General features: G+C 44.8%; 1 protein-coding gene across 1 annotated transcript in view; it reads right to left on the bottom strand.

Annotated features, from left to right (window-relative positions):
* Window positions 1–14233, bottom strand: part of SPG11 (SPG11 vesicle trafficking associated, spatacsin) — a 63156-nt gene that overhangs the window by 13744 nt on the left and 35179 nt on the right. The window contains exons 20-27 of the mRNA XM_063313935.1: window positions 13753–13819; window positions 8082–8247; window positions 7145–7350; window positions 6502–6610; window positions 2411–2561; window positions 1792–2043; window positions 1383–1583; window positions 851–958 (exon numbers count right to left, since the gene is read on the bottom strand). Of these exons, the coding sequence (XP_063170005.1) occupies window positions 851–958; window positions 1383–1583; window positions 1792–2043; window positions 2411–2561; window positions 6502–6610; window positions 7145–7350; window positions 8082–8247; window positions 13753–13819 (1260 nt within the window). The remainder of the gene's footprint in view (window positions 1–850; window positions 959–1382; window positions 1584–1791; window positions 2044–2410; window positions 2562–6501; window positions 6611–7144; window positions 7351–8081; window positions 8248–13752; window positions 13820–14233) is intronic.

Genomic DNA, 14233 nt, shown 5'->3' with positions numbered 1-14233 from the left:
TCATGATCACATGACCATGGAGATGCAGCAACGGTCATAAGCGTGAGGACCGTTCACAAGTTGGTTTTTCAGCATTGCTGTAAGTTCAAACCATCACTAAACGAATGGTTGTTAAGCAAGGACTATACTTGTATATACATGGCCAGATGAAGTCTTTGACTGAAAAACCCAGCTTTCCGAACAACGTCTGTTCCTTGAGAAAAACCTTTTTCTGGACCAGGCACCTTCATCCCACGCTTTCCCTCAAATTATGCAACTTCCCCAAACATTGGTTCCTACATCGGGAGTGAAATTAACCTTTCTCATTCATACCCCTTCTCCTCCCTACCTAGCCTACTGGCAAGTACAAACGGGCCACATTCCTTTGCCTCCACGTGGGACAAGCATGAGACCGAGAGAGACCCTGCCCGCACAGCTGAATTTCTTCTTTGGCCACAAGTAAGACTGAGAAAACGGAGTCGATCCAAGCTCCCTGATGGCGCTGGCTGTGAAGATCACAATGCTGACGCCCCATGCAAGATGGCAGCCAGCAGCTGAACACCAGACGCCCCCACCGTTGAGGCAACAGACGTGAGAAATGCTCACATCTTTGATCGCGTCAACAGGGGCTGAAAAGGCCCCGTTCCCACCAGCACAACTCCGGTGAGCCTCTGCCCAGGAGCCAAGAAAGGGCCCGCCTGGCAGCGCCCACTGCCCTAAGGCGTTTCGATCACCTGGAAGCCAGGCGGCGCCAAAGGGTTGTGCGGCATCCGCGCCTCTTTCCCGAAGAGGGGAATCTGCCTCAGTCGTTCAAAGCTGGCTTCGTTCTGTCTTTAGAAAGCCACAGGGAGCCGATTCGGTTTCTGCTTACTTTTGAAAGACTGGCTTGAAACGCGAGTAGTTTGGCCTTGGCTTTGCCGTAGTTTTTGTCCTCCATGCACAGTTCATGCGCTTCCAGCATTGTCAGCAAAGGAGAATCCTTAATATCAGAAGACAAACAAGAGCGCTGTGTGCCAGAAATTCTGCCCGGAGTGGGTCGCACGTGCTCCGAAGGGGAAAGCGTGAGTAAAAGACAGAGCGCCCAGCAGACGGGGCAGGATTCCTCTTACCATCCGAAGCAGAGATTCCATCTCTGAGGGAGAGGGCAGGCTCTCCTTTGCCAGACGCTTTTAAGCAGGGCCTGGACAGCCATCTGGGAGGAGGAAGGCTTTAATCTGGATTTTTGCACGGAGCGCGAATCCAGTCTCAGTGCCTCTCCCAAGTCCTGAATTCAGGCTCTTCCTCAACGGAAGACATCCTCCCTCCCCAGGCACTCCACAAAACGGGACCGTGCCCAAGCAACGGGGACGCTTGCTCCCATGGCAATCCCATAAGGGCCAGGAAAGCTGCTGCTGTCAGCTTACCTTCAGGAAGAGCCGAAATCCATGAAGAAGGGTCCTGACCTTCTGCCTCTTCAGCAGCTGCTGCCAGAGAAGGGCCAAGTCCGGAAGGCCCCACTCATGGGTTTCCACTACGCCTTCAATGTGGCTGACCACCTCGCTGGTGGTGGAATTGTCCACGGAAGTTATTATCCAAACACAGAGACAATGGAGAATACTGGCATCCTGTCCAATGTGTGAATGTGAAGAAACAGGGAGAAGGAAAACCAGTTTAAAAAAGCAGAAAGCTATCCATACCTAGTAACACCCATGCAATAGCCTAAAATGTCACAGCTCGCCCATGCCCAATGCGCAGCGCCTGCATCCTTCTAGAGTCATGTTCCTGAGAGCTGAGCCGCAAGCGGTCCCTCTCAGGGGAATGAAGAACCTGTACCTGGGAGCAAGCAGCGAGCACGCTCAGGACGGGTGCGTGGTGCTTCACCGAGGCAGCCAGGAGGAGTCGCCAAGGGCACGGCTGCTCCTGGCTCTGGAGCAGGAGGCGGAAGAGGTCGTCCTCGGGCTTCGGCTCGAGCCACTGCAAGCCCTTCTGCTCTTCCAGCAGAGGCCCCAGAGCCTGCACTCTCTCCAGGGCCAACTTCAGGTGGTCCCGCAGGGGCAGGGGGAAGTCCCGGAGAAGAGGGATCACCTGGGAATGGGAAGGGAGCCGATGTCTGGGCACCAGAGGAGTAAAGCCTCTGCCCAGGACACATTGTGCCGAAGAGGAGAGATGCCCTCCCAGGGTGGGAGGAGGAGGGGGGAGGGATCCCCGGGATGCTGACGCCCCCATCTGTGGAGGATTAAGGCTCCAGAGGGCCCCGGGAAGGCGGAAGGGCGGGCAGTGGCAAAGTGGGCCTGCTTCCCCTCACGTCCACCCCTTCTCCACCTCGGCCTCTCCACAAAGCACCGGAGCGCTGCCACTCCTCGGCATTCTGATGCGCTTCTCCCTCTGCAAGGACCACCTTCCATCCACGTCTCACAGGGCTGGAGTGCCTCAGCATTCAGCAGCTTCTTACCTCAGCTGGCTGGTAGCCATGCAGCTGCGCCTCAGTAACAAACTGCAGCCATTCGTTTGATCGTGCACAGGCTTTCAGGTACGATGTGCTCAGCTTGATATTGTGGAGCTGGCAAAACTGGACGACCAGGGACCAGTGCTCCCTCGCCTCCCTGGACGTCCGAAAGGGAAGCAGGCCTTTAGCTCTTCACATGCCACTCCTCCTCCTCCCCTGCCACAGCAGCAACCCGTGCTGCTCTCACCCTCCTAAATACCGTAAACAGGGAGAACTAGGAAGTGAGCCAAAGGCCACAGGGAAGGGCCCACGGCCTTATCTTTGGAGCTATTACGTATCCTAGACCATGAACAAGGGAGGAAGAAGGTGCCACATTCAGGCCAAGCATGATTTCTTCCTTCCTTTATTGATTCTAATGCCTCAAACTGTTCGCTGGCAGTTACAGCAACAAGTAACAAAAAAGCAACAGGAGAAAATACAGGTAGTCCTCACTTAATGACCCTAACTGGGGCCGGAATTTCCATTGCTAAGCGAAGTGGCTGTTAGGCAAAACATTGCATGACTGCACTGCTTAGCGACGGCAGTTCCGGTAGCCCTGGTTGTGGTTGTATTTTCTGACCCTTCACCCACGTCACTTACAAACAGCCCCAGGCCTAGAATGGGACCCTGAGCCTAACTCCAAAACGCTTCCTTCCGGCTTGAAGGAGGAGCTGCTCCAACAGCACTCTATCCGCCCAGTGGTCGCCCAGCCCAGCCCGCCCTGCAATCTTCCCCACCACGACCTTATGGGAGGCCGCTCAAGCGCTTTGCTGAAGGCACCCTCCAAGTCCTCCTGTCAAGCGAACTGGCCGTTCTGTCGGAACAGGAGAACCGGTCGGCTTGGCAAGACTCGCCTATGAGAACCGCAGCTGAATCCGATTCAAGCCACGCCTTCTTCTCTCAACGCTCACCAACTGACCGCTTAGCCATCACTTCTAGAGTTTGCCCGTTACCGGCATTCTGCTATCGGGTCTCTAGTTATTTGGGTGATTTTTCTCTTTTTCAGGGTGGAAGGAGTGAAGAGACCACCATCCCAGCTTCCCGCTCCTTCCCTTCCTGCCCAGGGCTTCCTGGCCCTTGGCAGGCCACGTCTGGCTGTGGGTATGTTCCCGTGTGAATTAGTAGGAAGAGAGATTTGCCAGAGGGCTGGAAGGGGCACATCCCGAACGTGAGCCCCAGGAAGGCGGCATTCTCCTGGCAGATGGCCATTTTGATCCCAGTAGAGAGGCCCCAGTCATTACCACCCATCCCTTTAGGGCAGAGACAAGGATCCTTTCATCTGCACAGTCTGTAGAGTCCTTTTCCCAAGTTACAGAGGCTTCTAGATTCTTCTATTCCGTTGCCTTTCTCAACTTTTTGACCCTGGAGGAACCCTTGAAATATTTTTCAGACCTTGAGGAACCCCTGCATATTCAGGCTCAAACATAGGCCAGAAGTCACAAAATTATTATATTTGTCTCATGGGTAGGCCTGTGAATGCCTGTATCTATGCATTAACAGTGCTCTTAAACTGAAAATAATGAAGCTTACCTCTTTAACGTGAAGTTGTCCGATTTTGAATAATTTTTTAAATAAATCATGATCTCCCAGGAAATCCTTAGGGATCTCTCACGGAACCCTATGGCTCCAGGGAACCCTGATTGAGGAACCCTGCTCCAGAGGATAAGAGCTCTTCTGGGCATGTTTGGGCTTCTTGTCACGTTCCTTCTTCCCATCTATTTGGCTTTCCCCTCTCTTTGGGGGGATGCTGTCCTCTGTGACTGACTGAGGAATTCCTCATTTCTCCTATAGGCTGGGCGTACATAGTTTTACCTCTAACCTCTCTCAGAGAGGAATGGCAAAAGGTAAGCTGGGATGGCAGGAAACACCTAGTTCCTGGCCATGATGCCCACCAGGTTGTTAGTACACACATAAATGTTCCTAAAATTCCAAATACTGTATGTCCCCCCACCCCTCCCCCATCGGTTTTCATGAAGATTTCTGAGCCAGGTTAGATTATATCCACATGTACCATCTCAATAAATGGTTAGTAAAAAGAGCTGAGTCTGCCAGCAATGACTTACAATACTTTTCCCTGGTTACCACTCTGATACTCTATTTTTGCCTTGAGACTAAGCAACAGACTCCAATGAAACCGAAGGCACTTCCTGTGTTCTCCCCTCCCTCATGATCATCAACTTCAGGCCTAGAACGTTTCAAGGTAAGGATCAACACATGGATACAGACACATTCCAAACTGGTGTCTATTATTCCAATTCTTCACCTTCACAAAAAGTAGTGTAAGACCTCACACTGTGTAATGAATTCCTAGTAGTCTGATACGTCATGGCAACTTACAGCTGTAATTGAAATTACTCAACCCCCATTGCAAATCAGGTTGATTGTCAAAATGTACAGACTTTCAGCTGTTTGCAATGAACAAATCAAACACAAGCAATTGAAATAGCTTAACGAATGCTTCAAGTGGTGTCCCCAAAGTCAACTGAAAATGCAACTTATCATGACTTCTCCAGTCTCAAAATTATTCAACCCCTTCATGGCAAGCATCGCCAGTACTTAGTGGCGCACCCTTTTGCTGCTATGACCTGCTGCAAATGAGATGCATAGCCAGACACCAGCTTCTGGCAGCGTTCCTGAGGAATCTTAGCCCATTCCTCATGAGCAACGGCCTCCAGTTCAGTAATCTTCTTGGGTTTGCATGCTGCAACCGCTTTCTTCAAATCCTACCAGAGGTTTTCTATGGGGTTCAAGTCAGGTGACTGTGATGGCCACTGTAGAATCTTCCAGGACTTCTTCTGCATCCAAGCCTTAGTGGAATTTGAGGTATGCTTGGGATCATTGTTCTGCTGGAAGGTCCAGTGACGCCCAAGCTTCAGCTTCCTTACAGACGGCATGACGTTTTCTCCTAGGATTTCCTGATACTTCAATGAAGCCATCTTGCCGTCCACACGCTGCAGGTTTCCAGTGCCAGAGGATGCAAAGCAGCCCCAGAGCATCACCGAGCCACCACCATGCTTAACTGTAGGCAGAGTGTTCTTTTCAGCGCATGCTTCATTCTTCTTCCTCCAGACATACCACTGATCCATCGGGCCGAAAAGTTCCCGTTTTGTTTCATCGCTCCACAGAACAGAATCCCAAAACGTCTGTGGGTTCTTTATATGATTTTGAGCATATTGGAGCTGACTTTTCTTGTGCTTTTGGGTCAGTAGTGGTGTACGTCTTGGAGTTCTGGCATGGGAACCTTCTGTGTTTAGTACGCCTTACTGTGCTCACTGAAACCTCAGTGCCTGTTGCCACCAAGTCTTGCTGCAGGTCTTTTGCAGTCACTCGAGGGTTTCTCTCCACCTGCCTTCTCAGAAATCTGCTTGCAGCCATTGACAGCTTCCTTCTTCTGCCCCGTCCAGGTAGTGTCACCACTGCTCCTTTAACTTTGAACTTGTGAACTGTGCTTCCAACGGTGTCTCCGGGAACATTCAGTGCCTTCGCTATCATTTTGTATCCTGTTCCTTGTTTGTGAAGGGCGATGATCTCTTCTCTTACCTTTCTGGACCTTTCTTTTGACTTAGCCATACTGTATTTCTAACATGCAGTCAAACGTGACACTCAACAAACCCCTAGCCAGTTCAGGTATTTCAAGTGTTCCAGCTCAAGCGCACCTGGTGCAACTAATGAAGCCCTTGGTTAGTTGCATCAGGTATGCTTGAGACAACGCCTGTTTTGCATCCTGTATGTGTGCTGTTGTGACGGATTCTATTCAGGGGGTTGAATAATTTTGAGACTGGAGAAGTCAGAATAAGTTGCATTTTCAGTTGAATTTGGGGACACCGCTTGAAGCCTTTGTTGTGTTGAGCTATTTCAATTGCTTTTGCTTGATTTGTTCACTGCAAACAGCTGAAAGTCTGTACATTTTGGCAATCAACCTGATTTGCAGGGGGGGCTGTTGAATAGTTTTGATTACAACTGTATGATCCCAGGAGCAACTAAATATAACAAGTGGTCTTTCTTGCTCTTTTAATTTTCTTGGGACCAACCCACACAACCTTGAATCACAAACTCACTTCTTCATCTCTTGATGTTCAACCTTATCCCACACTGCTTCCTCTAAACAGACGAGAAGGTCTTCTGCTGCAGTTTTTTCTCCATCAGCCAGCTCTGCTAGCTTTTCAACTGAAAATAGAACAGGCAAAACATTCTGCTGAGGTACTATCAACCCATCATGGTAGATCACACTAAGAAACCATTGCCATATAGGTCAGGACTACTGTTATTTTAACAGCTGTAGTAACAGAACCTTGCAAGTCTGAATGTGCTTCTCTTCCCCTCACTTTATCTTCATGTGAACTAGGGAGGGGCCATCAGAGACATTTACTCAAGTTAGTTTCTTGGCCCAGGCTCAGGTCCCTCTTATCTGACCTTAATAGCGGCTCTTCCTCCCATCCTTCAAAGCCATTCCCTCTGCGCTCCACAGACACCACCATCATTCAGCAGATTTTTTTCATCAATTAGACATCTCCTTATCAGTAAGAATAGTTAAAACAGAAAGATGCGTAAAAGCAGATTTTGCTTCAAATGTTTTCCTATACCATTCTGACATCCCCATGGATATGGATTTCTTATGCACAGCATTTCTATAAAATATTAAGCTATGTACCCCAAGTGAGAATAAAATTCAAAGGCAGGAAACATAATTGGAAACACTACCCAAGGACTGTCTGATGGAGCTGTGCTGTGGCTCCTCTCTTCTAGACATGAAGCTCAAAATCACATTGGCAGCTTTAACATCCACTCGGAGTTTGAGGCTATCCAGGCCCAGCATTTCCAAAAAGCAGACAGAGGTTGCAGCAAGAGAAGGTGCATAGAAAACTGAGAGAGCCACGGAGTAGGCTTCGTTACCCACTTGCTGAACCCTAGAATAGAAAAGGCATGATTTCTCTCCAAGCATGAATTCCGCAAACCTCTGAGCAGCCAGCGTCATTCAGATGAACGTAGGAGTATTACCAGAATTCCAGCATGTGAACCGGTTTTCCTCCAGAACTAAGACGGTGACCCTTGGGCAGGAGCTGCCGGGGCCTCTTCCTCATGGCCTTCAGAGGGACCAGTGAGGAGGCAGGTCTCTTCAATGGCATTCTGTCATTGTGGGTTGACTCGACATCAGCCACTTCGACCCGCATCACTCTGAGAACCAACCCTCACCCTGAGGGTGTTTTCTGGTACCACCTATGTCTGTAGTACTTGTACTCACTTCTATTGTTTACTGTCACAAGTATTTAAATCAGCAGATGGTGCTTCATGTTAGCACGATAGATAGATAGATAGATAGATAGATAGATAGATAGATAGATAGATAGATAAATGGTGCGAGGATAGAGCAGGATCTGGGAGATCCAGGTTCAAGTCTTCTCTCAGCCACAGAAGCTCGCTGGGTTGGGTGACTCTGGGCCAGTCTCCCTCTCCCAGCCCAACTGTCCCACAAAGTGATTGTCGTGGAGGAGAACAGGGAGGAAGGGGGGCCATACAAGCTACACTGATCTCCAGGAGGAAACACAGGGCATAAATCTAATGGATAAACATGCATAATGGAATAATTTTAACAATGGTTGTTCTAACAGAGTCACACATGCTTCTTTTACATACTTACAGCTCCTTTGGGATGTCGCTCTTTGATAGCTGCTGAGCTAAAAATGCTCCAAAAGCAAATGAGGGGCGTTCATGATATAAGTAGTAGGAGAAATCAAGATGTTCTATTATAGCATGCTTGTTTACAAGAGCCGAGCATGAGAAGTGAGGGAGGTCATTGCAGATATCTGGCAAGAGCACAAAAAGGCAGAATTGCAAGCAGCCTAAACAAAACACAGCAGAAACTGGCTTTGTCTTATTTGTGTTAACATCAGAATAGGAATTCTTGATCCTGAAACAGGTTTTAACATTTGGCCACTGATATTTCTCTTTGGTAGGTCTACCAAAGGACATGTTTGTGTGTTGGCGTGAAGCTCTTTTACTCCCCATGGAGCAAATACAGGAGATGTTTCTGCAATATTTTGATCCACAGTTGCTGAAAGAAGTTACTGAGGATCCCAGAGAATGTGGGAGTATTCCATGAGAAGACTTCCACTTACCCGAGCATGGAACATGCCACTACACTGTCAGCCTTAAGAAGACATTAGGATCCTGAATTCGGAATGGCCACTCAGGCCTTCAAGTTCACACCCCTGTTCAGGGCAGCAATCCTAATTGAAACACTCGCAACAGAAGGCTGTCCAGCCACTGTTGGAACACATCCAGTGAGGGGGAGCCCATACTTCTCCAGTTCATTGGTTCCACTATTGAACTGCTCTGTTAGGGAGTCTTATCGAACATTCAGCCAGAATCTTCCTTCCTATTACTTAAACTCCTTAGTCCAGGTTCTGTGTACTGCTATGTTAAAGAACAGACCTTGAACTTCTTCTGGACAGCATTCTTTCAAGGGTCTTATCATCCCCCCTACAGTCTTCCTTTCTCGAAGCGGAACACATCCATCTGCTTCAGGCTCTCTTCACAGGATTCAAATTTTTAATCCCGCTGATCCTCTTCATTGCCCTCCCTGAACTGTTCCAATACTGCTGGATCCTTCTTAAAAGAGGGGTACCCAAAAACTGATCCTGTACTCAAGCAGGGAGCCTGACCAAAGCAAAATAAATCTGAGTGACTACTTGATTTGGAAGTTGTATTTCTGCAGATGCAGCCTAAAATTGGGTTTGCCTTTCTTGCAGTTCTTTGCTGGCCTACATTCAGTTTGCTGTCAACTACTGTTCCAGATATTTTCACATGTAACATTGCCAAGCCAGATATTTTACCAACCTAATTCTGTGGATTTTCTTTTTCTTTCCTAAATGATGAGCGTTGTCTCGGTTAAATTTCATCCTGAAACTTTCAGCCTGTTTCTAACGGTTTGAAATAATTTTGAATGTATTTGTGGCTTTTAGGGTATCAGTTATCCTACCCAGTTTTGTGTCAACTGCAAATCTGATTCGCATTCCTTTCACTTCATCATCCAAGTAATTAATAAAAACACTGAAGAGTGGAGGACCCAGGAATGATCCTTATGGTACCCTTTACCATAAGAACTACTGAGAAACATTTTTTGAGTACAGTTCTTAAATCAGTCACATATTAACTGTCACATTATTCAGCCCACGCTGAACCTACTAGCATTTATATTCGGGTATTTTTCATTTCATTTCTTCCAGCAATGTCCTAGTTTCGTCCAGTGGGAACATGGTGGACTGAACAGCTGTGCCCGCGAGCTCTGCAGGCAGAACTGGCATCGTGGCAGTGTTTTCAGGCTCAGGCTGGTTTTTCCTGAAGCCCAGGAGTATTTTTCTGGATCGAGGAAAACGCTCAGAATTGACCCATTTGTCCTCCGGACAGCAAATAGCAGTCAGGAGATCGTATACAGCATTTGCGATCGATAGGTAAGATTTCGCCAGGAGGCTGGGATGTCACCATTTCCAAGCTATGCTGCAGCCTTAAAGGGAAATTAAGTCCAGCCACCCTATTTCTAAAGCACCCTATTTATTTATTTTATAAGAATGTTATTAAGTTTAGAACAAAGATAAAAACTATAAAAAAGAAAAGAACTACAAAAAGGTAAAATAACACAAGATGAAAAAAGGTTTTTTTAAAGATTACAGAAAGAGGTGCCTCCCAACTTTTAACAGCAAGAATATACAACAATTTTTCACAATCAATCCCTTACTCTGTATTAAACCAAAATCACATTATTTCTATAAATCATTGCATTAGCGGATTATAAAAATCACTAAATGCAATTGCTCCCTTCCCTTATATTAAAAAAAAAGAAAATATATAAACCACCTAAACAACCTCCCCCCCACAAACAACACTTATTTAATTACTTCCTTCCTACCACCATTCTATACATTTCTGTCTACTATAGTAAAGATCAAACTAAAAAAAAGCATATAAATTTTCTGCTCTTATAATTAATATTACAGTTATTACAATCTTAATCATATTAAACCTAAAACCAAACATTTATTATTTACCTTATTAATCTCAATCCTCAATATTTAGACCAGATTGGAGTTGACTGTAGGGGTGACAGTTTGATATGAATTTGTATTAGTTTTATTTGTATCTACTTGTATTTACTTGTATGTTTATAATGGCTTTTTATTTTTTTTCTCTTATTCTTGATATGGTCAAAAGACTAAATCAATAAAGTATCCATTCTATTCTATTAATCTCAATCCAAATCATTAAAGTAGAATAACATCAAACAAGCCCTAAAAGCAATTCAAATAAACATTATCAAACCATTACCCCGCTTCGAAATAAACCAAAGCATTCACATATTTCCAGAATACACACAGGGCATTTTTCACAAAAAGATCAAACAACCCAACTGCCCCCCTTAAATACTCCAACTCCTCAGCAAAAAGCCTCCCACAGATAACAACCCTTTCCTTTCCATAACATTCCATCTGAACAGCAACTTCACTGATAGTTTGCAATTTGATCTGTCCCTTTAAATTCTTTAGGTCAAACATCCCACCGACATCTGGCATTTCAACAAGAGTTTCGATCTCGTTGTTAATGGAAACATTTATTTCATTGTTAAAATCTTCAACTCCATCCACAACATCCGCACCCAGATGCCACATTTCAAAGCTGATATTTTCTATAATGTCGCAAACATCTTGCATGATAACGTGACAAGAATCAGAAAGAATCTGTTTGAGGTCTCGATGGAGCTCTGAGAAATTCTGCCTGTAATCCTCCATGTCTCAGGCAGTAGATTATGGCACCCCCTAAGTACTTAACCAGGAGAAGTAAAAGTGTAATGGAAAATTTTTGGAACTATTTACATAAGTAGAAGGCTGATAAGAGACAGTTCCCCAGAGAAAAATGGCAGCAGAAAACTGAAGATTCAAAACAGCAGATTCAGCGTGTAGGAGAATATTAACTCTTCAAATTCAGCACAGAAAAAATAACAGGGAGACAAACACTTAGTTCCAATCCTCCTCTATATTTGGATGGAAACAAGCCCTAACTTAAAAAGATTTTTTTAAAAAAATTAATCCCAGAAATAACAATAAGCACCAAAGAGCTCACTTCTTTGCCGTAAAAAGGCCCTCTTAGGGTACATAAACTTAAAAAGATAAAAATTGGGTGATTTAGAAATGGGGTGGCTGGTCTTAGTGTCCCTTTAAGGTTACAGCGTGGCTTGGAAATGGTGGTGTCCCCGTCTCCCGGAGGCTCTTACCCGATTAGCACAAATGCTGTTTATGATCCTCAGGCTGCAAGGTGCCATTCTGAAGAGCAGATGGGGTGATTCCGAGCATTTTCTAATCCATGAAAATGTTCCTGGACTGCCTGAGTCCAAAAAAATAGCCACGCTGTCAGTTCTGTCTGCGGAGCCCATGAGCACAGCTGTTCAGTCCGCCATGTCCCCCACCAGAAGCCCTACCCCAATTTTTTTTTAAGTATTTGTACCCTAAGAGGCTTTCTACATTAAGGAGAAACAATCTCTTGGTGCTTATCGTTATTTTTGTGATTCTTTTTTTTTTTTTTTTTTTTGAAAAAATCCTTTTTAAGCTTTGGATTTTGCTTTCCGTCTAATACTAAGGAGGGTTGAGAGTATATGGTCTCCCTGTTATTATTTTTGTGTTAATTTTAAAGATTTTAGCATTTTTCCTACATGCTGACTCTGCCATTCTGAAATTCTACTTTCCTGCCGCTACTTTCCCTGGGGAACTGTCTGTTACCTTATCTTAACTCAGTTTGGAAATTTTCCATTACCTTTCACTTCTGCCAGTTAAGAATCCAGGGGGTGCCATGATCTCCTGCCTCAGACATGGAGGACCTTAACCAGGCTCTCCCCAACTTTCATAGAGACACTAAAGCAGATACTAAGCAGATTTTTTTCTGATTCCTGTCAAGCTTTTATGCAAGACATTCGGAGCATTGTGGAAAATATGTGGTTTAAAATGTGGTTGGGGATGTTGTGGATGAAATGGAAGAATTTAACCGCGATGGAATTGTCTCTCCTAAGAACAAAATTCAGGCTTCTGTTGAAATCCTGGATGAAACTGACAATGAAGTGAAGAAGTTTAACCAAGAAACTGCACTGCAAGACATGAGTGAATTTGACTTTCTGATGGAATGCTATGGAAAAGAAGGGGCTATTATGTATGGGAGGTTTTTTGAAGAGAAGTCTGTGTTTGTGAGGGGAGCAGTTGGGCTGTCTGATTTCTTTAAGAAAATAGCTCTGTGCTTATTATGGGGAGCTGTAAATGCTTTGGTCTATTTTGAAGGGGTTAAGGGACCAAAAATATTTATCTGGATGGTTTTTTGATTTTGGAGGATTTCACTTATTGTTAATGATTGGGATTATGATTATTAAGGTTTTTTTTAAAAGTAATATTAATTCATGTTTCTTGTATTTTTAATTATAATAGCAGACAATTTACATGTTTTTTATTTTTTTATTTTTATCATAGTAGACAGGAATGTATAGAATAGTAGTAGGAAGGGAATAATTAAGAAATTGTTATTTGGGGGGGGAGTTGACTAGGTGATTTATATTTTTTCTTCTTTTTTAATATAAGGGGAGGGAGCAATGATATTTAGTGATTTTTATAATGTGCTAAGGGGTTGACTTGTAGAAATAATGTGATTTGGGTTTAATATAGAGTAAGGGATTGATTATGGAAAATTGCTGTATATCCTTGGTGTTTAAAGTCGGAAGTCACTTCTTTTTGTAATCTATTTTAAAAGAAATTCTCTTGTGTTTTCACAGTTTTTAGTTCTTTTTTGAATTTTTTTTTTGTTTTTCTGTATCTTTTATCTTTTTCTGAAATTTAATAAAATTCTTTTAAAAAAGCAATGTCCTAGTTTCTCTCTGTGTGTGTGCACAGACTTCCACCTGTCCTAATATGCTGGGGGTGGTGGGCGAACATACCAAGGGTAAATACAAACACAGCCAAAGGCAAAAGTGAATTCTCCCACCTTTTCTTACCCTCTTTCTCCTCTACTTCCCTCCCAAAAGAAAGCCACCCCAACCCCAGGTTTCTAAACCTAATTTTCCTATGTTAGACAAGGAGGGAGGCTTCAAGCAAACTAGGCTTATACACCAGCCTGGGTTTAAAATCCAATTGGCCACAATAAGACCAAACTTTTTGTCTGAGAGCAAATTTCTTAGCATCATTTGGTTCTCAGAACTTCACCTACTAGTAAAGGTAAAGGTTTCCCTTGACGTAAAGTCCAGTCGTATTATATTCTGACTCTGTACATGAAAGTTTACTTACCAGGAATGGCTAGTGTATTCGCTGACTGCCATCCAAACAACTTAGTGGAATCAAGTGGAACTAAGGACTAAATAAATAAAACATTAATTTCAGACAGCTTAGATCAGAACAGGTTAATTTCAGGGGGCTCAAGTATGTACTACTCAGGGAGTCCTGCAACCATTGTGCAGTTTGCAACTAAACTGTCTGCACATCAAATTTGGAGCCAGCCTGGTTTGCCCACATCACACACAGCAATGCAAGAGGATGTGGAAGTGGTGTTTTTCCAAGGCAGGGCCCTGGCGTGCAAAAGGGTCCCATTTCAAGGGTCTGCATCTACAGACTTGAGGGGGGAAGCAGCAACCTAAAAATGACAGCCTCCTGCCCTGGAGAGCGAATGGATCAGTGCAGGTGATACGGATCACACGGAGACACGGTCTAAGCTTCTGTATATAGCAGCCTTTTACTTTAGGGATCCTTGGGGGAAGTCAAGCAATTGGTT

Source organism: Candoia aspera, chromosome 13, assembly GCF_035149785.1.
Source record: "Candoia aspera isolate rCanAsp1 chromosome 13, rCanAsp1.hap2, whole genome shotgun sequence".
Taxonomy (NCBI): domain Eukaryota; kingdom Metazoa; phylum Chordata; class Lepidosauria; order Squamata; family Boidae; genus Candoia; species Candoia aspera.
This window is presented reverse-complemented; position numbering and strand designations above follow the sequence as displayed.